At 30.6% G+C, this 26,498-nt stretch overlaps 1 protein-coding gene across 2 annotated transcripts in view; it reads left to right on the top strand.

Moving 5' to 3' along the window:
* The first annotated feature begins 16,890 nt into the window (after positions 1 to 16,890).
* LOC129953776 (homeobox protein homothorax) overlaps positions 16,891 to 26,498 on the top strand; it is a 332,104-nt gene continuing 322,496 nt past the window's right edge. The window contains exon 1 of one of the 2 annotated variants that reach the window (XM_056067233.1): positions 16,891 to 19,214. In XM_056067233.1, coding sequence (XP_055923208.1) covers positions 19,200 to 19,214 — 15 coding nt within the window. In that variant the 5' untranslated portion in view covers positions 16,891 to 19,199. The remainder of the gene's footprint in view (positions 19,215 to 26,498) is intronic. The other variant, XM_056067234.1, reaches the window with a different exon arrangement.

Below are 26,498 nucleotides of genomic sequence, written 5' to 3'. Positions count from 1 at the left end.
TATGTTTTTTAAAACTTAAACCCTGGTTAAGCATTATAATTCATCCAGAGTTTATTTGTATGTTTAAATTTTAAGATAACTTGCATTGTTTTGGGACTAACATTCTAATAACTAAGAGTTTGAAGAAAGTTTTGCAAAAATTGCCGTAGATATTCTTTTTTATAACATTGTTATAAAAAGTGGTTGTTTTCTTATTAAAAAACTGTTTTGTTCTGGCGCTGAAAATGTTTTTTTTTTTAAGTTTAAAAATTTTAAAATGTTTTGTATGAGTTTTTTTACTTATAACAGCTGCTAATTAATACAATAAATGTTAGCATTGCAGGAAATTTTGAGAGATATAAGTCACAGGGCCCACAACTTTGTTGATTGCATTTTAGGTAAACAAACTTCAGATTTTGTTTAAATATTTCTTTGTAAAACCTTTTTTTCCTGCCGAAATCTTTATCGCTTTCGTGATCAAAAAGATTTATTTTTTGAAAATTCATTAAATTTGATGGTGATTATGTATATTCTTCCCAACTATCAATTTTCAATTGTAAATATTGATAATTTAGAACATTCAAAAAAAGTTAATTGAATATAATATATTAAAATAAAGGACCAGGCCTTTAAGCATTAAAAGTTTTACAAAAATAGGCAAAGGAAACAAACCTTTAACTGTTGCAAATGTTCAAAGCTTATAAGTCACAAGAATTCATAAACTACTATAATTTAAAGTAGGAATTTTAAGATATCATCTTAAGTAAAGATTAAATATATTTTTGCGAGATGCTACATAATCGTTCAAAAACAGCTTACAAAATGTACTATTATTTGTTTTCAAATTTTGTTTTATTTTAGCTTACAATTTGTCAAAATTCCTTCAAACTAATTTTGATTTTTATAAGTCATCTAAATGCATCCATTAAAATATTGACTAAGGAGCAAGTTAAAGCTATTAATGATTTTGAACATTGAAAGTCATAATTGTTTTTGATCTCTAATAGGGATTGAAAGTGACTATAATTGTAAGGAAATTTCCTGATTGAAAACCATCGGAAAATATTTTCCCAACTCGAATTGCATGAAATCGAAACAAAAACCAGTAGAACGATTCTTTTCAATTCCGTATAGAAAAAAGAAAGATGCTTTTTTGATGAAAAATAATCAAGCAATTAATTTTGTTTCTCATCATGAAAATTCTTTAAGTGATTTCTAATCCATATAAGTATACAAATAAGTTGTTTCTATTGCTATTCAAGAAAAAATGCACTAACATACTCATGTAAACATTTTTCCGCATTGATTTCAATGAAATATAGTCTCCTAATTTAAAATTTTAGTAACTTTGAAATAAAATGGTTGTAAAAAATTACTCAAAGGTAAAGTAGCCATTTTTCGATTTGATTTGGTAAAATATTCAAAGATGATTCAATCGTTTCAAATTATTAAAATCATCTTTAAAAACTCCATATAACTTAATATAACGGATTTAATATTAAGCCTCATTGTATAAATAAACCGATTAAAAATGTTACTAAGAAATCATTTTGTTTTTGAAAATAAACATCCGCAGTACAATTACTGCAAATAAAAGCTAAAATGAAGTCCTACTGCGGATAGAGATTTCGAGTAACGAAATCAATTTTTAAGTGTTTCATTTTTTAGACTTTGGTTGATGTGTTCGTAGAGAAGTGTCCAACATACATTATAACTATGAAGTAAATTTAAAACTCAAGATGAACTCAGATTTTTCGAAAGAAAAGCTTTACAATTTTTTTTACTAATGTTTGCTAATAAAAGTTGTTGTCAACAAATATAGCGAACTCGAAAATCTACAAATAGTTAGAACATTATCAACGAACTTACCCCTTTTCTTTAGTTCCTATTTTTTTCAGGTTTATTTTACAAAATGTAAAACATAACAAATATACGTTATTTCTGATATTTTTTTAAACATATCCTGTTTACATTTGTCTATTTTATTAAGTTAAAATTAGTTCTCATTTGAATTTCTAACAAATGTTCAATTGTATCAACTTTAATATATAAAATTGCGACTAAGTGGATCGATTTTTTGGCAATTTCTCACTGTACCATTTATGGAACTCTAACAAATTTATTATATGAATATTGTGCAGAAAATGAATACTCACATTTTTATTTATGAATAATTCGCATTAAAAACAAGAACCTTTTAAAAATTAAAAAAACAATATACCCAAAAGAAACACTGGAAAATAAATAAATAAATAAATTATATGAATGTTCAAACATTCTTAGCGCAGATAATAATTAGTCATACAATTCAAGAAAAGAAAAAAAAAGAAGCTCAAAACCTCTTTCGATTCTAATTTAAATAATTGCATTCAAAAATTTCATATGATAATTTTCCATCATAGATCGAAACAAAAATGCAATTCCTATCTTCACTTCTTCATATGAAGAAAATTAATTCTCTCTTCTTTTTCAAATTTCCTTCACAAAAGCGCGCGTGATTGATGAATATAATTCCAAAAATACCTTAATATGGTAATATTTGAAATTCAAAACTCCATATCGTTAATACGGTACACCTAACCTAACTTTACTTTAAAATCTAAAAAAGATGGTTATACCCAATTCTAGTTATCAAAAAGACCCGTTTTTGTAAATACGAACACTACGAAATTAATAAAATTTAAATATTCGATGGTCAACAAAATCGAAAAATATAATATTTATATACAATAATTCAAACTTATGGTTTTCTTCACGATATGATTATAATAAAAGAAGGTAAAAAAAGATAATATAACTAAGGCTTGATCTTAAATCATAATTATTGCTAAATATTTTTTATTTTTAATTATCATGAGGTTGAAAATGAAATTTATTTCATAATAATTCATTCAAATGTGCTACACAACACTTAAACAACGAATTAAAATCTCATATAAAGGTATAGTTGTTTTTTTTTTAAGTAAGTTTATAAAAAGGTATACCTAAGAAAAATAAAAAAAATATGTTAATTTTATAGTTTATATTGTAATCCAATCCTCTAATAAATTCAATAAACATTGGCGTCCAATTTGAGATTCGAGAATATGTATAAAAGACATTCGAAACTATCTGGGGCATCGGGTTTCAATAGTTTATTATATGACATGATGCATTTCTAACAACAACATCAGGAAAAGCGGGATACATTTTTATTTTATTACAATGAACATTTTTGTTTTCTAATCTTCAAACCTATCCGAAGATATAAGGTATGGAAATCTTTAAGAACTTGTATGGGACATTAAATTAATTCATTGCACTATAGGATTGATTTAAAAACATGAACATGTTGGATACGGTTGTTATTGCGTCATGGTCATTCCGATTTCCGACACGTTTTGGTCCAAAGTAAGAACAAATTTTAGAATGATACATTTTTTTTCAGTTTTGAGAATAAACAGTTATCATTTTTGGACATATCCGTCAGGTTTTTGTTTCTGTCTTAACAAAGCGTTTTACCAAATTTGTTGGCTTGAATGTTAATATGGTTTTATAACCCACAAATCACACGGAAATTTTGTCATTTGACAAGGTATCTATCTTGCTATTCCAAAATTGTTATTCCTTTAATAATTTAAAATACTATTTCATCTTTTGTTACAAATGTTGCATTTAAACACGTTTCAAAGTGACAGATATCGGCAACCGACCGATTGCCCATAACTTAGTGTTTAGTATTTATTTATTTCTGGATGAGCTTACACAATATCTTATTGATTTTAATTCAAGTTTTACATATTTTAACAAAACTGCGAATATAACTTAATCTATGCACTATTAAAGTAAAGTTTAAGTTCCTTTCCCATTTGTTTCGTGTTATTAATACTTTTTATTTCTCGCGGCAATGAATTCCAAATTCCTACTAAATTGACAAAGAACTGACGTTCAGATGTTAGACACTGAAAACGCGGAATTACTAGATCACGACATCTGTTAGAGTTGAAACAGTTTAATTCATTAAAAAGATCCACAGGTTGGCGGGTTAGAAGTATGTTAGAGTTAGAGAACAAGGTTATTGTGCGGAATTTTATAAATTTCTTAAACGACATCCCAAGAAGATGCTGCGAAACTCTATCGTAACTTCGCAGCCTGTGAATATATCTTATTGCGCTATTAAATGCAACCGTTAATTTCCTTATTATTATTCAAAAGGATTGCTGGAAAGTAAGACACATCAATTTTGTTTTTTGAAACCACGAGACACTTTGATTTCTTTGAGTAAAGAAGTAAGTAGTTATTAACTGACCAACGCTCAATCAAGCTTAAGTCCTCATTTATACAAGCTGCAGAGTGTTCAATACGTCCCAATGGGCAGCTCAAATAGAGTTAAGTGTCATCAGCATACAGGCGTATTGAACATTGTCTTACAATTGAAGGAAGTTCGTTAACATAGATTGAAAAGAACAACGGCCCAAGAATCGAACCTTGCAGAACACCCCTAACGACAGGTTGGAAGTTGAAAAGAGTTCTGTTAACCTCTACTGCTTGCACTCGATCAGAAAGGTATGAAAATAAGAGCTTGACTGCGGAGGAAGAAAAGTTAAAATGACGTAAAAAAATTTCGCAAAGTACCATGTGATTTACCATGTCGAATGCTTTTGAGAAATCGAGGAATATTAAAAATGTGACATTATCCTCGTCTATAGCTTTCCTTATATATTCCGAGACAATTAACAAAGCTGTAATGCTGCTGTTTTCTTTCGAAAGCCTGATTGCTTGGGGTTTATTAGACTGAACAGATTCAGAAACTCATTCATTTCTTTTTGTATAATTTTCTCAAAAACTTTTGATAAAAATGGAAGTATTGAGATTGGCCTAAATTCGTCTCCTTTTGAAGTTTTTGGAATGGGTATGGTTATTAATTGGGCTAGAAATGAAAGATTTGTTGAGAGCGTTGATGTCTATGTCTTCAGCAAAACCACAAGATACTTTTCTATTACCGATATTCTTCAAATTTTTCCAAATTTACTTACTTCCTAAAAAAGCGTTGATGCGAGTTGCATACAAAGCGGATTTTGCCTTACGAAATTTTTAAACAGTTTTCTCCCTTCTGTTTCTGACAACAATTCGCACACAGGAGTGGTTAAAATTGTTAGTCATTAGTCCCTAGTTTTCAACGGACTTATGCGCCACCTAGTTTATTTGTTTTATTTATAAGTTCAAAACAACCGTCCGGAGTGATCCTAAAAAGAAGAACAAAAATTCAATTCGGAGGAAGTAAAATTGAAGAAAGATTTATATTTTCTTCTGAATCACACTGAATCACCAGAAATTCCACTTAACTCGAAGCCTTATGTACAAAGATTTAAATCAAAAACTTAGCGCGGGAAAAATTTGATTTTCTTTCTTTAAAAAAATAATCGAATAAAAAGATATATTCACCGGCTGTGAAGTTACGATAGAGTTTAGCAGCATACATCCCAACTTCTTGGGATGTCGTTTAAGAATTTTATAAAATTCTGCACAATAACCTTGTTTTCTGACATACTTCTAACCCGCCAACTTGTCGATCTTTTTAATATATTAAACTTTTTCAACTGTGTTCGATAGTTTTCACCAACTTATACACTTGCTGAGAAGGTAGTGCAGAATATTCAGAAGATAGAGCACATGTTAGTTTAGCTCAAAAATAACACTTGCCAGAGTAAGTCAGAAATGCAGAAATATGCAGAAATGTTCTTAATGGACACATTAAGGTGCGTCCAGACCAAAGAAAAGTTTTTCAAACATTTAAAAAACCGTTTCAGAAACAGAGAAACATTTCTGAAATGTTTATAAAATGTTTGTCGTTTTCTCATTTCAAAACAGCTTAGAATTTGCCTCTAATTTCCGAAAATATTAATCGTAAAAAAACATGATGATAAAACACTACAGTATCAGTGTTACATTTTAAAACTCCATTTTCCGGCAAAACAAACTAGAAACATAAACGGAAAACCAAACAACATTTTATAAATGTGTCTCAAAGCGTACACACCAATAAAACAAACCAGAAAATTTTCTACAATATTTCTGAAACGTTTTTTAAACAATTGAAATGTTTCTTTGGTGCTTAAAAACCTTTTAAGCTACACTTTACAATAGTCTAGTGCACCGTAACTGGTAGAACAATGCTCTTAAGATAGTTAGAGTAAAACTCTCAATATATCTAGGCAGATGCTCAAATAATCCACTTGAGTCTCTTTGACATCATTCAAAAAGAGAGCTTAAACAATGATAGGCAACAGCTATCCAGAACTTCCGCAATAATGACGTTCATTTATTTACTCGCTAGAGAACCAAGGCCTAGTGACTTACAACTCTCAACTATTCCTGTGTGCGAGTAATTGCAGGGAATCCGAACGAGTAATTTGAGAAAGCTCTTTTTCGTGACAAGAATTACTCTTGGGGAATTTGTCAATTCCCCGCAAGAGGCAGTAACCTTGAATACAACTTTACACACAGGGATCGAACCCAAGACCTCCCGCATGGCAGTCCAATGCACTAACCATCATGCCCTCGTACTACTATTTTCATGTATCAATCAGCATAGTCTTAACTTCAATTAAGGCAGAACAATCAAACACAGATATTCTTTCTTTTACCGAACTTCATGAATGTGAAATGATTTACCCACTTATGCAACGGCATTTCCGTTTAAATTCCGATCATATTTTTCTGGTTGGTCGCATTTTCATTACGATTTGAATGCGCTCACATGTTTAAAAATATAATTATTCATTGGAAGTCAAATACAAATTTATTAAACTAAAAGTGACATAGTCAGTCTTGACATTCGACTTGTTTTCTAGTTTTTTCTCTTTTGATATCTCAATGCCATTTAAGAAAAAAGACGCTATGAACAAATTTTCAAGCCTACTTCAACGAATAAGCAGGGATTGGATTCTGAGTAACGTTTTGACATTTTTAATATGATACATATGTCAAAAATGTCATTTGACTCCCTCCGCAGCCTTCTCATCGGATTCTGCAATCGATGCGATTATATGGAGTAAGAAATGCGTTTCCATTGAAATTTCTCAACAGCATAAATAAGTAAATGTTTATTGCTATTCATATAACCTTCATTTAAAACTTACCACCAATATAATAAACTTTCCATTCCGCCTTGAAATATTCTCTGTTTTTATTTTTCACTAATTTCCGACGGCAAAGCAAAGATTTTCAATGTAAAAGTGCTTAGTTTTAAAATCTAGTGCTAGTGTATTAAAATCCATACATATTTTATTCAAAAGATACTCTTTTAGAACAGGGTGCTTCAATAACATTAAATGTAGGGTTTCCGAACAAGTGGTTTTAGACAGCTGTCGTTTTTGAAAAGTAAAGAATTCTTTAGTACTAAAAACTGAACGATACACTCTTCAGAATCGCATTTTAAAATTGTTAAAACTAAAATTATAGTACAAAATAGTGAAATAATTCTTTGAAAAGACGTGACTACATTTGGGATGCCCGGAACTTCACAATGCTTTATACTTCCTAATCAAACGATCCGTTTTTCTGAGGAATACATATGCTCCTATAAATTCTATCGATGAAGTAATGATATAGAATATATTTATAAAAAATAAATAAACAATAAAACATAGAAAATATCGCAACTATTGAATGGAAAATTATCCAAATTGACACTCATGAAAATTGGCTTCAATTTACTTCCCATAGCCTATACAACCCTTCAAAAACCCAGTACCATCACAATTATTTCACTCAATCATTCCTTGTCAACGCTTTTATACCTACCTACCAGTTAAAAAATCAATAAAATCAACCATCGCCTTTAAACTTGACGAGATCCCATAAATTATATTATTTCTTAAAGTGTGTGACACGCCAAGTGACCATCATTTTAAATTCCTTCTTTTTCAAAAATACGTAAGTGAACAACGAAAAAAATAAAATAAAACAATTTCTGAAACCGCACAAAGTCAATAAAATATGACAAGAAAATAAGCTAGAAAAGTGTATCCGTCATTCTTTGTCAGTCATTATCATTAAGCCATTCAACAGCGAGTCGCATCTACCATACTGAAGGTAAAGTAGTTATAGGTTGTAGGTAGGTAAGGTAGTAAAAAAATAAAATGGCCAAAAAGATATCAGCCCATCATCATCATCAACATCTCACCCAAAGCTGTCTGTGATGCGAGAAAAGAGCCTCGGCATATTCCACCAACATAACATACATCTATTTGAATATGTAGTACCTATTTGTTGATGCGGCCAAGGCTCCAGGATCAATTCTACAAAGTCCGCAGTTGACCATGGATGATGCTGCTGCTGTGCTACTGGTAGATATATTCTAGCCGACTGGCTGCCATGCCGCGGCCGCCAACACCACCATCGCCACTGAAAATGAATAATAGCAGCGCACCGTTTTGCACTTTCGCGCTCGTTCATTAAATCCTTCCTCGCGTATAGGTATCTATACATAGTCTATATAAGGACACCCATGTTTGGGGGGACCCATAGTCTATAGAAATATCGTCCAAACCAAAAATACTCCCCATGCAGTGATGACACATTAGCAACATTCATATAGAGATACAAAAATAGGTATAACCGCACAGCAAAAAAGATACAAACAAAACTAAAACCAAAAGGACAAGTTATTATCCTTATGAAATTATCAATTGAATTTTGTATGAAACTTCGAGTATTTCCGAGCAACAAAAAAGAAAGAAAAAAAAACAACCAGGACGCTCTTTAAATTTTCGTTCCCAATTCTGGTTGCATATATACAAATATACCTCTACACAGGCATAAAAACTACCAATACTCATATAAATAACTCCAGGATATATACATACATATATTCGAGGACATAACAAAACAGGGCGCAAGGTTGTTGATTCTGGATGAATAATTGCTATATGCTGCCTGTTTACCAAAATGGGAGGACTGAACTGGAATACAACAATTTTTGTTTTGTATTATTTTTACCGTCGTCGTTGTTGTTGTTGTTGTTGTTATTGGTGTATTTTTCATTTTATTTTGCCGGCTACGACTATAATGTCGACGAACGACTATACCGACGTCGGCAACGACGACGATGATGATGATGACGACGACGGTAACAAAACTGCATGTCATCGTCGTCATTGAGGCCTGTCAGTTACAGATTTGTAGGACACGTGAAAGTTTTTGGGATTTTATTGATTTTTGCGTTTCAATATTTTAGGATCTCGCTCCGTGAATTTATATTAAATATTTTAAAGCACTTTAAATATACGAGATATACGATGTCGTACATCAACCTTCATCTATCTTTCAGTTTTTGAACTAAAGTTATGTTTAATTTTTAAAGACTTTCTTGGTGTTTGTTTATAATTTATTTAAATTGTTTATTCAATCCTTGTTTAGAGAGAGGCTTTTTGAAATAAGTATTTTCTTATATGTAGGCACCTTTCTTACCTACCTACCGTGTTCGTCCGTCGCCGTCATAGTCGACGTCGAATTTACAAAAGGACGTATGTCGTTTTTCTGTGACTTTTTGTCTTTCTTTTTGTTGTTGTTGTTTTTGAGTAACAAAATACGTGATAAACATTTTAAATCCAGAACAAACTAATATAAATTTCAATAATCGTTTCTCGTAAATTTTGGCAAAATGAAATTATGTTTTCAATGTAGGTTTTTGGATTTAGGTATTGGGCACATAATAATATAAAATAAACTTGAACATAATACGATATAATCGGCACAAATCAGGGGGAAGGAGGGGGGTTCTTTGAAGAACAAATCATATTTTTTTTTAGTTCGTATTTGGTCGTGGTCGTGATTTGTGTTTTAACATTCTGTATGAATGATCACATAATTTTTTTCGAATTAATGTTAAATTGGTGAGAAAATTGGTTTTGGACATAATTTTAGTTATAAGTAAGTTAGGGAGGTCCCAATAAAATGTTTAACTATAAGTTCTGTATAGTTTAAAAGTTTAAGCGATTTAATATGGAAGTTAGCATGTTTTTTTGAATATTAGCAAATTAGTTGACGTTTACAAACTTAAAACATAGAATGTCTTTGGTATGCGAATTTCAAAAGCTTTTCTTAGATGACTGCAATGGCTTTATTCACTGTAAAATGCTGAGGATTTAACATTACGTAAAGTCACACCATGTGACAAATTATTAGAAAAAAAAACATGACATTTAGGTGAATTGTAGTGGTTCATGCATTGTTGATAGTTGACATTTGCGGCCATTTGCAAAAATTATGGCACCTTTCGATTGGGTGATAACTTTTCCGCCATCTTGTATGAGATAAGCATTTCCCTAATAAAGATTTCATTGTGAATAGCCTTTGGTATTCACAATTGAAATTTATTATAAAATGATCCAAAATCTATAAAAGACCTTAAAGCGTATAGCCGTGCCGGGTATTTGGCTGATTTGAATTTAAGCACAGACATTTTTTAGTTTAGAAAGCTTCAACCTTAAAATGTCAATTATCTATTTTAAAAAATTGTTTTATTTTTAATATTATAAAAATTGTATGTTATAATAATAGAGAATTCCGGTACTCAAAGACGCAAAAAGGATTCAACTGTTCAGGAAATAAATTCTGTTGAAGTAAATTTCAAGGAATGAGCTTAAGCTTTGGGCCATAATTCATCAAAACATTTAGCTCTTAAGAACTAAGAGAGCAAACCTCACTTTAAAACCTGGATTTTGGATAATTTTACTGGAAAATCCTTTCTTGTTCCTCTTCTTATTGATTGATATTATTACTTTTGCTATTTTTTTCTAATCAAACTTCATGTGTCTAAAAAAGGGTTGTATATTTACGTTTTCAGCAGAGAAAATATAATTTGTATTCAAACTTTACTGAATATAAATGAATAAACGACATTTTTTATTTAATTTTCGTCACTTTAAACTTTATTTTCAAAATTTATATCAATTTTTATGTTTATATTAAAACCAGGAAGGCACTTTTTACTTGGGAAATAAATAAGTTTTCCATTGGGATTGGGTATGGGAAGCAAATAAGCATTTCAAAAACATTGCACCCAAACCAAAAAACTCAATTTAGAAAGATTTAAGTAGCATTGCAGAAGTGTTTTTCTTTTTCTGAAACGTTGTTTAAATGTTTTTTTGATTTTTTAAGACTGTTTCTATGGTCTAGACGCACCTTTCCAAGTATTAAGGGGGCTCTGTTGAGCCCTGTGTTTTTCTTTTATCCACAACTTTTAACGGAGTGAATTTTTAAGCAAACCATTTAGAATTTACAAATCTATTGCTTTGGTTTTTTGAAAATCGCAGCCGCCACAGCGTTAACACAGGATAATGAAGTTTAAAAAAACTCTGGTTGACAGGAACATATTGTAAATGTCAACTTTCAATTGACAGTTAATATACAAATATGTACTAAGCCTTTTTTTTAAACTTCATTTATAAACAAACAAATGACAAAAAACCGATTGAAATAAGAATTTTTTAAAGGTTAAACTTCGATGTTTTTCAAAGAAAATATCAATTAATAGTTTATACTAGGAAAGTCTCAAAAATGACAGTTGGTGCAATAGCTGATGATATGACAATTAAAACGATGTCTTCACAACTTTTAACGGAGTGAATTTTTAAGCAAACCATTTAGAATTTACAAATCTATTGCTTTGGTTTTTTAAAAATCGCAGCCGCCGCCCTCAGCGTTAACACAGGATAATGAAGTTTAAAAAAAAACTCTTGTTGACAGAAACATATTGTAAATGTCAACTTTCAATTGACAGTTAATATACAATTCTGTACTAAGCTTTTTTTAAACTTCATTTATAAACAAACAAATGACAAAAATCCGATTGAAATAAAAATTTTGTAAAGGTTAAACTTCGATATTTATCAAAGAAAATATCAATTAATAGTTTACTATAGGAAAGTCTCAAAAATGACAGTTGATGCAATAGCTGATGATATGACAATTAAAACGATGTCTTCACAACTTTTAACGGAGTGAATTTTTAAGCAAACCATTTAGAATTTACAAATCTTTTGCTTTGGTTTTTTAAAAATCGCAGCCGCCGCAGCGTTAACACAAGATAATGAAGTTGAAAAAAACTCCTGTTGACAGAAACATATATTGTAAATGTCAACTATCAATTGACAGTTAATATACAAATCTGTACTAAGCCTTTTTAAACTTCATTTATAAACAAACAAATGACAAAATCCCATTGAACATCGAATTTGTTAGAGGTTAAACTTCGATATTTATCCAAGAAAATATCAATTCGTAGTTTATACGAGGAAAGTCTCAAAAATGACACTTGGTGTAATTGCTGATGATATAACAATTAAAACGAGGTCTTCACATTTATCATCCACTGACAGAACAATCGTTGTCTCTACGTTACTTTAATAGTAACATTTATTGTTTATCAATTGATTTCTATTCAAAAACTGTATTAAAAACAAATATAATTTATAATGAAATGAAAAGCTTAACCCCGTTCGGGCTACTTTAATATTTTACAATTCCTTAAATAAATTAGAAAACGTTTTTACCTTTAAAAAAAATGTGACAACCATTTCAATTAAATGCATCATTTTGAATAAGCCACATATTAAGGAATTTGAGGTTTGTTTACATTTTGTGAAAAATTATGACTGATGATTATAATAACTATTTTGAAATTATAGAGATTTTCCAGGCAGGGTTTTTTAAAAACAATTTAATTTTTTTTTTAAATTTTTATCTAATCTAAATTCCTGCCGCATTATTGCATTTAATTTATTAGAAAACATTTCTCTAGCATTCCACAGTTGTTTAAGAACTGTCAACATATCTAGATGTCAAAAAGCGATGCAACTGTCAAGATAAATGTCTGCAAAATATTAGACTTCCTGTTTTGAGCGAAAAGTAAGAGGCCCATTATACTGTACCAAAAAAGATCTGTTTGTTTTTGTTCCGAAATAACTCAGATTTTCAAGTGTCACCAAGTGCTTAAAGTAAAATTGTATTTGTTTCAAAATTTGGTAGGAGGTAGTTATTGATATTTTATTAAAGAATTATTCATTTTTTAGATTAGACGAGAAAAAACCAAAACTTTCAACATATCTAACATGAGACGGCACAATTTCATTGCTCCAAAAAAAAAATCTATTCCTAGTATCTTTTTCTAAAACAGCTCCAATATTTCCAAATAAATGCACGTTTCGTTTTTTTTATTTAATCGAAATCTATCTATAAACATCGACGGGGTGGCGAGGACTTATATTGTGTTTGTGTACCTTTAGATACTTTGAGTAGGCGCCGGCCACAAAATTCAAATAAAACTCAACATAGCACCCGCCGTCGTTGCTGCTGCCGCCCGCCAGACGAAATCGAACCGAATGTGTGTGTTAAAATAAATAAAACCATAAAACGCATCGCATTTGATTTACGAGTTTCTAACAGCACCAGCACCAACAGTTATACCTACCATATTTTGTATATATGATAGCTTGGCGTTCGCGTCCTCTCCAATTTTCACAATTTTGTTTACATTTTTCGGCTTTTTTTTGACAACGTTATGATGTATCGGATGCATGTGCGCCCACTTGTCAAATGCGACAAGCTTTCTGTAAACAAAAAATAACTGTAACTCCACATACAGACTGTTTAATCCAATCTGTTCTGTAGTGATAAACTCTAAAAATTCAGTGACACCTGGAAAATTGATAGATACCCAGATACAGATAGTTATAAAGGCCACATCGCAGCGCAACGCTAAGCGACGGGGAATTGGTGAAATTGAAATGAATACCTATAGTTTCTCGGGTGAATAGATTTAATATTTTCTTCCGGTTGAAGTCAACCTCAACCTCTTTTTTTACAAACAACATTTTAGAAAATCACTCCTTGCCCTGTATCTGTATTGCTGCACCGCGAACAAACACTAAAAACAATAAAAGGTCAAAGCTCATCATAACTCATCTGAAACCATAAAAATCGTTGACAGGGATTAGCCAAACATTAATCCTTTGTTACATCGTCGTCGGTACCTATGTTAGCAGTGCTGTAAGTGACTTTTTCGTTGCGTTAACCGCACCAGGAAATTGTTTCTTTGGAAATTCCAAACCAAACTCAAAAGTTGTTGAAACTCTGACTCTGACTCCAAAAACCCGCACCATTCACCGTCTAAATTCTGAGTTTGAGATCCGCAGGCAGGTATGAACTTATCTGGCATTTGACAGTTGTGCGGGCAATCAAAACTGAGCGAATCAAAAAGTCATATATCGCACTCTCCCTTTCGTTCTGCTTGCAAGCTAATGATTGATGGTGTGGTCTCATTTCTTGACAAAAGGTCTAACTTTGCACACTTGCACTCGTCGTCTTCGTCGTCGTCAAACAAACACACAAAACTAAAACTATAATATACCCACACAAGCACAAATACCCGACTGAAGACTGAACACAGCTGCAGATCAAATAGTGCAATTTTTCATTTTCAGCCAACCCGTTAGCTTCTTTGCGTAGCCAGCCACTTCTCTTGTATAGTATTCGCCCCAAGAAGACCTTTTGGCTCCGCATAGGAGCTACAGCTCCGCCGCCGCCGTTACCGCTGCCGTCATCATACGACAACGACAACGTTAACGTAGACAAGAAGTAAGAAGAAGACGAGGGCTCCAGCGAAAAAAAAAAACAAAAAACGAAGAAATATCAGTGTTCTCAGTAGGTACCAGAGTGTGAGAAAGGGAGAACGCTTACGCGCGCAAAAACACCAACTAGCACTTGACACTCAGACTCAAGTGACGTTTCGCCAAAAACCAACAACTAACTCAACTAACTAGAAGAAAAATATCTCTCCTCCATCTCAGTTGTTTGACTGATGGAATGACAACCTTCTACAAAGCGAGCGAGACAGACTGACTATCATTTCTCTCCGATGTGCGATGTGATACCAAAAACCCAAAAACGAAACGAAAACTTTATACTCCACAAATCCAGCCCCAAAAATACTTTTTGAAATTCTTGGGCCCCACATTTTCTTTTCTTGACGTTTTATCAAGTTTTTTTCTCCTCATTTTTCTTGAGCGTATTAGTGGGATGGTAAAACGAGATGGAGGACAATTCGTTTTTTTTTATAGGAAAACTGTCAAAACAAAGAAATGAGATGACAGGAGAATCAGTAAAACATATATTTGTCTCTTTCGCTGAGACAAAAACAAACCATAAAATTGACGGCAAGCACGTGCACACATGTGAACCTTTCCCAAAAACGATATGAAATATGAGCAAAACAAGAGAGCGAGAGAGTCGATTGTTGTTTTTTTTTGTCAGGCTTACTGTATACTGTGTTTAATGTCCCTGCCAAACGGTTTGTATAATGGCGATGATGAGAGGCCGGTTACACCTCTCGTATACGTCACACACGACACGTATAGCGAATATCAGTCAAAATTTTAAGTGTGTGTTGTAAATCATTTCTGCCTTTTGCCTTTGCTGCTACTCTGATGGTTGTTCGTTGCTCGTTTCTCGCTAGGTTTTCGCTTTGGTTTTTGGTGTGGAGCGCATTTTGAGTGTGCGTTGACAATCGGTTGAATGAATGAATGAGAGATGATGATGATGACGACGACAAAGATTGCGATTGGGATGGCTAACCCCCCACCCACAAGTCACACACACGTTTTTTTATTCTCACTAACTTAACTTGGCGAAAATTCATTGGGCATTGGTGGTCTCAAATGGGGTGGGAAAATTTATCAAAAATCATTTTCCGATGTGAAAAACTATGACAAATTAAATTTTATACACCTTTCTATTGCATCTTTACTTGTCTCGAAAATAAATGAACTCAGCGAAAAAAGCTCCAAACATCATTAACATTGTCGAAATTGTGAAAATGAATGAGAATGAAATATTTTTGAAATATCTCTCTATTGACGGATTAAGCCAATGAAATGATATACATCCCACCGCACAGGTGTCGTCTCCATTACACACATACGCACATAAGCTTTTATTTGCTTGTCGTATTTTTATTGTATAGAGACTCATTTTTTTTTGCCCAAGGAAGGCGTTACCTAAATGCGGCCCCACACACAATCAATTTTGCAAACCTACAATCTACAAGGAGCGCTTGTCTCTCAAAATTGAACCGAAAAAAAAAATTACAATCCTACACCAAACCAAACCATCATCAACCAGAAAAACAGCACATAACATAGTTTGGATATTCTGTATTCGGTTCAGTGTTGTGTTCAGGTTCTCTGGCATTGAGCTCTGGAGCTACTCGAGAGTCGAGACCTGATCCCGAAGCCCGAACCTTACTACACTCCGACTCCAACTCCACACATTGTCGTTCTCATCGTCGTCGTCGGAAGAGAAGGCGCATGCATCATTTCTGGTGCTGATTGAGCGAAAATTCCACACCACGCCGAAAAATAACAAATGGGATTGGTTTTTAGTTGGGTACTTTATATCTATTGCTTTTGGGTTGCTGCTGCTGTACTTCATAGGCAAAAATCAACACGCGCGCACCCTCGCATTCACTCACATATGCCATAAGTTAGGCATTTATCTCCCTCTATTGGCTGACAGAAGAGGCGTACTGTCAAATCAGTCATTCCTCCGCATCGAGATGGCTTGATGGTGTGTACTGTGTGCTGCTTACCATGCCTAACCATCCATCTCTTCCACTCCATGACGTCTTCAAGTTTACCCCTGCCAAACATTTTCTAAAAAAAAAAATTAAAACAAATGAAACAGCACAACCAACATCTTTCAAAAAATACATATAGAACTGTCTCATTCTAACTTATTCAAAATGTCTACCTCATGCTAGAAAATACGAGTGTGTTGGTAAACTAGTTGTTTATGTGTTGGTTACCGTTGTGAAAACAACAAAAATGTTTCTCAACTTACCCCCGCCAAGTTTAGTTCACACATTGATTGACAAGCCCAGTGTGTATTTGCCTTCGAAACGCGTACGACGTGTGTAGAACACAACAATAAAATAACAGTAATAATAATAATAAAAACTAAAAACCCCTCATAATCATTATTATTACAATTCGTTTCGTTGTGCTTTGTTTTTATTTTTCTATTATTATTAAAATATACGACGAGTATATTGTCAAAAAAAGAAAATAAGAAAATATTCTAATTTTGTGTGTTCTGTGTTTTCGATCTAATTCACGAGAAAATTTAAAATTTATTACATTTTATCTACTGCGCTGCATTACCTACACTTTTATCTAAAGCTGTTTACACCTTGCAATTCTCTACTCCATATAACACAGTTATACGAGCGACGGCGATACGAGTATACGAGTTTTATTACTTACTTTTTATTTGTTGTTGTCAAAATCGTTAAATATAATATTTTTTACACTAAAAAATTGTATATTAATTTATCTATATGATATTGCCTATTGTATAGTTAAACAAAATAAAATCATTATAAACGGATGGTTGCGCCTAAATCAATCAATCAATCAATAAATAAATAAAAAAAAAATTATATACAAAATTTATAAGAAGCAAGAAAATGCAACACAGTGTCGCCGCGAAGTGCAGCAGTAACAACAACAGTAACATTAAGAGAACCAGCAGCAGTGATTAGAGTAACCCAGCAACATCGTTGCTCGCAACATCGGGGAAGCAACAGAGAGCAGTGCAACATCACCCAGCACTGCACTGCACTACCATACCAGCAGCACAGTCAGCAGTCAGCTTCAGCACTGCTACTACAAAAACAACAACAACAACAACCATTCATCAAATCAATCGGCAACAGTATTGATGCAGCACGGGAATTGCACGCATTCAATGTCTTCGTCTTCGTCGTCGTTGTTGTCGTGTCGGTTCGTCTCAATCCATAAATTCGGTTTCGCGTTTTAACGTCGGGTCGCATCATCATTATTATCATCATCGAAAACACATCATTTTTATATAAATTATATTATCTACCTGCCTACAACCAACTATACTACAGTTATACGATTACGATACGCCATCTTTGTTGATTTGTAGTCTATGAATTTTGATTTTTAAAATCACCATTAAACCGGATTTTGGGAAAATTAAATTTAAACAACAAATAAAAAGAAAAAGTGCGCGCATATATAAATTATATTCTTTAACACAAAAATGCAATCAGCAGCACATCTTTTATGACAAATGCCAGACATGAAACTCTACTTTAATATAACGGTAACGGATTTTCAAACACAGAGCTCAACTATGGAACATGTCACGTTTAACAGGCTGTCTTGAAAGTAGTATCCCGCCAAATTGTGTCAGTCTGGTCAGAAATAGTGTCCATCACTATTTTCGTGCGAAACACAAGTTTTGTTTATAAAAATAAAAAAACATTTAACCTATAATATTTTTGTTTGTGATTAAAAAACAAAAAAATAGTACTTTAATTCTGTAACTCTTAACACACCGTTCGGTCTTTTGAACTTAGTGAAAATCGGTTTCGCGGTAAAAAAATAAATATAATAATAAAATCTTGTATACGATGCAACTTATATATACATAAAAATACAAAATATATAAAATATCCTTTCTATAATAATTTTTTTTTCGTTTTGAAATTGATCTCAAATTTTAATTAAAAAAACAAAAACACGTGTATACCTACATTAAATGACTATAAATCACCTTTTAACGCTATAAATTATATTTTTTCTGCACTTGAACTGTAAAAAAATAAATTAATTAAACATAAAACAAAAATCCCCCAAAAGCAAGCAAAGGATAACAAATGTGCCTATAAAAAATAAAAATAAAAAAAAATTATTCAACAAAATTGTATATGACCAAAATTTAAATAAAAAAAAATAAAATAAATTATTGTGAATTTTTTTCGTTTTTCTTTTCTACACAAAAATAAATAAATTCAAATATTTCTCTCTATCGCGCCAAAAAAATAAAATCATTTAAATTAAATTAAAAATTAAAAAATCTATTGTGAATGTTAGTTAAATTGTTTTTTAACTTAAATAAAAAGAAATAAAATAAAAGAGAGTTATATATATAAAAGAAAAGGATACAAATATTACAAACGTGAAAAAAATATATATTATTAAAATAAAGTGAATTTTATAAATAAATTAAAAGAGAAATATTAATAATAATAATTAAAGCAAGGAGCTAGCTGGCGGATTTCGTTGGTTGCTTTTTGTTCGGGAAAAAGTAATCAATTTGTTCTTACAAAAGTGGCACAAGTCGGGCTGGACGTCGCTCCTCGAGCATTAATGGCTCAACCTAGGGTGAGTTTTATTTAAACTTTATTACTTAATTCTAGATTTTAAGTTAGTTTTTTTATTTTCAGTCAAAGTGGTTAATTTTAATAAGTAGGAAACAAAAAAGTGTAATCGTACATTTAGCGTCGGTAAAACTAAAATAGTTTATTGTGAATATGCCAACGGGTATTTGACAGGGTGTCATCCTATTTCTATTTCTGGTTCATTTATAAATTTTATAAGTTCAAGAAAAGTTATTGTTTCAAACATAAGTCAAGATGATGTGAAAGAAGCCTTTGATGTGATTAAAATGATTTATGTCTTCATGATTGATGAGACAAGGTCACTGTTTTATTAAAGTGAACATACATTTTAAGATTCGTTGGTTATTTTTTAGAGCATCAACGAACTTACATAAAATAACTTAAAACCTTGACATTTAATATTTTCATATAGATTATTATTTTTATTCCGTCGGGGATCTGACATTTCTGATTGTGACATGTTCTAATTGTGCGAACACAGATTTATCATAATTATGACAGTTGATTAAATTATTGCTGCCGAACTTTGACAGTTGTTGAGAGAATAAAATTCGGCTATCTAAATAATGGCAAACCAATTTGATGTCACTTTGTGTAGCATATTGTCAACTGTCAGATTGACACAACTCAAGAGATAACGTTTTTTTCGCTACTTTCTAGTCATTCACAAGCCGTTGTTGTTCATTTGATACTTTTTGTATAAGTGAGTTCTATGAAAATTGAGTGTCAAATCATATTTTGATAAATATTTAAATTAAATAAAAGTCATGTAAAATCACCTTATGTCGGCATTCTGTTAAAAAAAGTTATTGACACTGACGTTTAAACTTTTAAAAATATTTGACATTGAAGTCATTTGTCAAAATTGTATCTACATATAAAAATTGTAGATTTCAAATTAGGTTAATTCAGATCAAAGCTTTGTTTTGTTTGTTTTAAATTTTTGACAATTGTTTTTGTTGATCTTTCATCTGTTATCAGGATTTTGTTTTTAATCATTCACAAAACAGACTTAATATTAATTTAATTAAAACAAATTTAACTTCAAAAACACCGCCGATGAAAAGCAGATTTTAATTCGAGTAATAAATAAATTTACATAAAACATGTAAAGTACATATTTGTTTTTTGACTTCTGTAAAACAAAAAGTCGGTAAAATATGTTAGGTGAAATAAAGGTACGTTGTACCTTTTCTTATATCTTGAAAGGTCTACCGCTAAAGTTTTTGTTTAATGAATTTAGTCAAAGTACATGTGACAGATATTTTAAAAAAAGAATGTTATAATGTTTTTGGTACTACGTCAATGTTCTCATATAACATTTATTGACACAGTTGTTTAATTCCCTAAATTCTAAAACAATGTCAATAAAATAAAAGAGCAGACATTTTGTATTCATATCTTTATTTAAGTACCTATTGAGCTTTTAAGGTGTGAAAGATACCAACACAAGAAGTAAAAAATATTGTAGATGTAGAGTTTAGAATTTTTCTAACTTAGATTTTTAATATTCTGTGTATTAGTGAAAGATTAAAAAAACAATATTTAAACATCTGAAATGTGTTTTTGAACTTTTTGTTTATTATAAGTGGACTTATTAATTTGCCAACTCTGCTCTGGTGTAATTCAGAGTCGGAGAAGTTCAATGAAATCAAGGTTAAGAACTCTTAACTCATTTTCTCGAATTAGCATCTTCTTTAAATTTCTTTGTTTAAGAACATTTATTTGTATTTTCGAATATTTATTCATGTTTCTTTGGCGTTAGGTAAAAAGGTCTTAAGTCAAAAATGTAAATGTGTTTTTAAAAAACACATTTACAGTATTTAAACATTTAAACATTCAAAAGAATATTTAAACATTCAAACGAATATTTTCAAGTATTTGCTCATTTTTGTAGTTTGGTATTTAAGTTCTGCAGCAACACGCTCACTGGTTTTAATTCTAAACCATTACCAATGCATAGATAAAGGCTTAGTGGTCTTTGATTTTGTGTTAAATGTTTATTCAAAAGTGAATATCAACGCCATTAATTATTTTTACGATCAAAGTGTTTTCATCTGATTTAAAAATTTTTCAGTTTATTAAGGATAAAGAAAAGACTGCACAATTCTGAAGTGAATTTATTTCCTTTATAAAGTTTAAAGAACCTATCAAAAACTGAATAATTTTATTGAATAATCTTTATAATATTCTTGAAGTTTAAGTTCTCTTTCGAAAAGACGTATTCAAAATGCTCAAACCATTTCTCAAGAATACAGAATATTTTTTTGGTCAATTATTTGACATTAATCTTCAGTTTTGATTTAAAATAAAACTCACTTTATTAGAAAACTTCTCAAATCTCAATTTTTATCTAAATTTAACTACAAACTGGAGCTCGGTAAATTTCAAAAAATCATACGAAGAACTTTTTGAAGTAAAGAAGATTCATCAATAATCACTTTTCCTTAAAAACTATGAGAGGTAGTTTCTTCAAAAATATGCGCTTCTTTCTTTTCAAATCTAAAGTAAAAGTAACTCAATCTAAACAAAGATATTTTATAAATATTGAAACTCTGTTTAAGCAGTGAAGAAAAGCCTTCAAGATTTCATAAATGGACTCAGATAAGTAACAAGTTTTCTGAATGCAGTATTTTTTCTGGCAATATCCTTGCTTTAGATTCCTCAATTTTTAGCCAATTCAAACAACAAACTAAAGCTTGGTAAATTTCAAAAGACCGTACAAAGAACGTTTTGAACTAAGGAAGAATCATCAATAAGCACTTTTTCTTAAAAACTATGAGAGGTAGTTTCTTCAAAAATATGCGCTTCTTTCTTTTCAAATCTAAAGTAAAAGTAACTCAATCTAAACAAAGATATTTTATAAATATTGAAACTCTGTTTAAGCAGTGAAGAAAAGCCTTCAAGATTTCATAAATGGACTCAGATAAGTAACAAGTTTTCTGAATGCAGTATTTTTTCTGGCAATATCCTTGCTTTAGATTCCTCAATTTTTAGCCAATTCAAACAACAAACTAAAGCTTGGTAAATTTCAAAAGACCGTACAAAGAACGTTTTGAACTAAGGAAGAATCATCAATAAGCACTTTTTCTTAAAAACTATGAGAGGTAGTTTCTTCAAAAATATGCGCTTCTTTCTTTTCAAATCTAAAGTAAAAGTAACTCAATCTAAACAAAGATATTTTATAAATATTGAAACTCTGTTTAAGCAGTGAAGAAAAGCCTTCAAGATTTCATAAATGGACTCAGATAAGTAACAAGTTTTCTGAATGCAGTATTTTTTCTGGCAATATCCTTGCTTTAGATTCCTCAATTTTTAGCCAATTCAAACAACAAACTAAAGCTTGGTAAATTTCAAAAGACCGTACAAAGAACGTTTTGAACTAAGGAAGAATCATCAATAAGCACTTTTTCTTAAAAACTATGAGAGGTAGTTTCTTCAAAAATATGCGCTTCTTTCTTTTCAAATCTAAAGTAAAAGTAACTCAATCTAAACAAAGATATTTTATAAATATTGAAACTCTGTTTAAGCAGTGAAGAAAAGCCTTCAAAATTTCGAAAATGGACAAGTTTTCTGAATGCAGTATTTTTGCTGGCAATATCCTTGCTTTAGCTTCCTCAATTTTTAGCTAATTTAAACAACAATCTGAAGCTTGGTAAATTTTAAAAGACCGTACAAAGAACTTTTTGAACTAAGGAAGAATCATCAATAAGCACTTTTTCTTAAAAACTATGAAAGGTGATTTCTTCAAAAATATGCGCTTCTTTCTTTTCAAATCTAAAGTGAAAGTAACTCACTCTGAACAAAGATATTTTAAAAATATAAAATTTTCGTGTAAGCAGTGAAGAAAAGTCTAAGAGATTTAAAAAATGGACAAGTTTTCTGAATGTATCTCACTCAGAACAAAGATATTTTATAAATATTAAATCTCCGTGTAAGCAGTGAAGAAAAGCCTTCAAGATTTCAAAAATGGACTCAAATAGGTAACAAGTTTTCTGAATGCAGTATTTTGGCTAGCTTTAGCTTCCTTAATTTTTAGCTAATCCAAACAACAAACTAAAGCTTGGTAAATTTCAAAAAAAAAACCATACGAAGAACTTTTCGAACTAAGCAAGATTCATCAATAAGCACTTCTCCATAAAAAAACTATGAGAGGTGATTTCTTAAAAAACATGCATTTCATTCGCTTTTAATCTAAAATTAAAGTATCTCACTCAGAACAAAGATATTTTATAAATATTAAATCTCCATGTAAGCAGTGAAGCCTTCAAGATTTCAAAAATGGACTCAGCTAGTTTTCTGAATGGAATATTTTCCTGCTTCAGGTTCCTTTTTATTGTTAAAATATGCATACAACTCTTAAAAAAGCATTAACTTGTAGTCTAATCACAGCTTTAAATAAATAAACACAAATTTTTAAAGGCCAACTTATCTCCTGGCGTCATTTTTATAACTTATTTGTCGCAATTTAGCCGACGTCTAAAAAAATTCCATCCAAATAATTTTATTGGTTTTCCAATTAATTAGAACATATTTCGATATAACCTTTAGCAATAAAACCAAACCGACTTTAGATAAAAATATATTTCAAAATTAAACAAATATCCATCCGTCGAATATCTCTACAACTGTCCATCCAAAATTTCGCATTTGCATGTTAAAATATCACTTATAGATACATTCCCGTATGTAAATCTACACTCTCTGCAGTTAAACTTTATATTTATTTTATTAATTTTTTTAACTCACTTACCTATTAGCAAGTGTCTGCTAATTTTATTTTTTATTTTTTTTTTTATCAAATTGTAAAAAACATATCAATTCTTTTTTCAAAAACAGAATTATATTTATTTTTGCGGATTACCACCTTCCTATTAGGTACGTATACCTAGATAGGGATAAATGCTAAGGTAGTAAAAAAATATACATTTAAATAAAATTAAACCTTGTTGTTTATTTTATTTCTTCTTTTTTAAAAAAATAAAATTAATAATAATAAAAAAAAACTTAGCGAAAAATAACCGCAGTACAATTTGTGTGTTTTGTGGTTTTTATTTTGCATTCAAATGCATTTAATCTGTTTCTATGGATAAAATAAAATTAATGTCCTGAATATAAAAACAAAAAAAAAAACAAAACATTTTTATCCTTTGAAGTTATGTTATATCTTTTTGTATTTTAAATTTTTCAAATAAGCTGAGGAATGGTTAGAGAGACGTGTGCCTGGCATAATTGTTATGTTTATACGCAATTTTCATTTGTGGTTTAATTTTCGATTGTATATGCAATTTTATTTTATTTTATTTTTTTGTTGTTGTTCGTTGTTAATTTTTATGAAACATACCAAAACGGATGTAGCGCGAGTTACATATCCATTCAAAAAAAAATAAAACATGTATCTTATATATGAGTAGATTTATATAGATACGTTTATTTGTTAACCAAACCAAACCAAACCATCGACCACCTATCTAGCTTTTTAAAATGTATCTACCTAGAGGTGTGCAATTCAATTTTATTACGCTACAACAGCCAACCCATTTTACAATGCGGTTTTATTATTTACATGATGGTTTGTCGTCCGTTTTTTTTGTTTAACTTTTTTAATTTTATTTTTATTCAATTTTTTTTTTGTTCGTATATTATTGAAGGTATTTTGCATTTGTCAGCAGGAAATGCATCACAACCACCATTTTTCCCCCAAATGAATTTCCCATATAAAAGTCTATCTATACCATCATTTTATATGCATCCAACAACAACCAAATGAAAAATGCAACCATTTTGTTTTTTTTGTATGTTTTATTTCATTTTTTGTTTGTTAAATATAATTTGATTATTTTATTCCCGCATAGGGAGTGATAAAAAAATTATATAATTATTATTTTTTGAACTCAACAAACGAATAACACGCATCCCTGTGCAGATATGTGCGTAGGCATAAAGGTTTTGAAACAAATTGGTGGTTTTTTGTTAAAATGTTTATCCACATTTTCCCTTGGTAAGCCACAAATTAAAAAAACAAAAAAAAAAATAAAATATATCTGAGATAAAAATGTTATAGCTAAGTTTTTTTTGTTTTTTAATTAATACCTATACCTATTTTGCAGCAGATAGATGAAGGTGAAAAAAAGAGAATCAGGTAGCTAGGGTTTTTTTTTAACATATATTTTTATATTTATCAGAGAAGATTAAATTCACTAATGGGAAATAATTTATACCTATCTAATTGAAAATTGATAGCAGTGCAGAACTGAAATTGTATTTTTTTCTCTAAAAAACCCCCTGAAACCTCGATATACTTAGGTAAAGCTTAAAATATCATTCAACACTATTTTTAGACAAAATTCCATTGAAAAATATCTAACTAAAAAAATTAATATTATTTTGTTATTAAATTTCTTCGGACAAATTTGTAGATCATGTGTAAAACGGTGCTCATATATACTCAAGAAAATTACTTCCCATCTTATTTTAACTTCAAATATAGTAGAAGTTTTTTTCGGGCAGCATTTAGATGGTATCAAATCAGTCTTTGGTTTAATCCTGCAAAGGAGAAGAATCCAAATTTGGTCTACTTGAAGTTGTCTAAAACAATCAAAATCCGCTGCTATGTCTTGAATTTAAATTCGACACTACTTTTTCATTATTAAATAGACTAAGTTTATATTTCCAATGCATAATAACATAAAATTGATAATTATTGAAGCTACAATGAAATGATATTCGAAAAATTGAGTGTTTAACTTTAGCGAAACAGAAAATCGAGTTTCGCATTGAAAAATGAAACATTCACCAATTAAAATTGAAACATTTTAATGGCTTTCTATTTGAAACTTCTATGTTTTATGAACTATCTTAAAATTTAATTAATTTTATAAATCTCAATATCTCAGTTTAGGCGTTAGAAAATAGAGCGACTTCTAACTTCTTAAGGTTGGTTTAAATGTAAATGTCATATAATATTATAACGCTTAAGTCATTTGTCAATGGAATTAACATTTTTCTGACTTCTGTCCTATGGACTATAAAACTGTCATAAAAAAGTAGAAGAAATAATGTAATTTGGTTTAATTTGTTTTCTATAGAAGGAACGAATTAATCAAAATACTATAAAAGACAATCAGAGTATACCTAATCAATAAAAAACAATCAATGTTATCCAAAAAGATACATCTTCATCTGTTTTTTGACTTTATTTTAAAACAAGGCCTTTTAACCTTGAGATATGAAGATACAGTATCTATTAAGAATGTAGGTATAACAT

Source organism: Eupeodes corollae, chromosome 1 (assembly GCF_945859685.1).
Source record: "Eupeodes corollae chromosome 1, idEupCoro1.1, whole genome shotgun sequence".
NCBI lineage: Eukaryota > Metazoa > Arthropoda > Insecta > Diptera > Syrphidae > Eupeodes > Eupeodes corollae.
The sequence above is the reverse complement of the archived record's forward strand: the minus strand, read 5'-3'. Positions and strand labels throughout refer to the sequence as shown.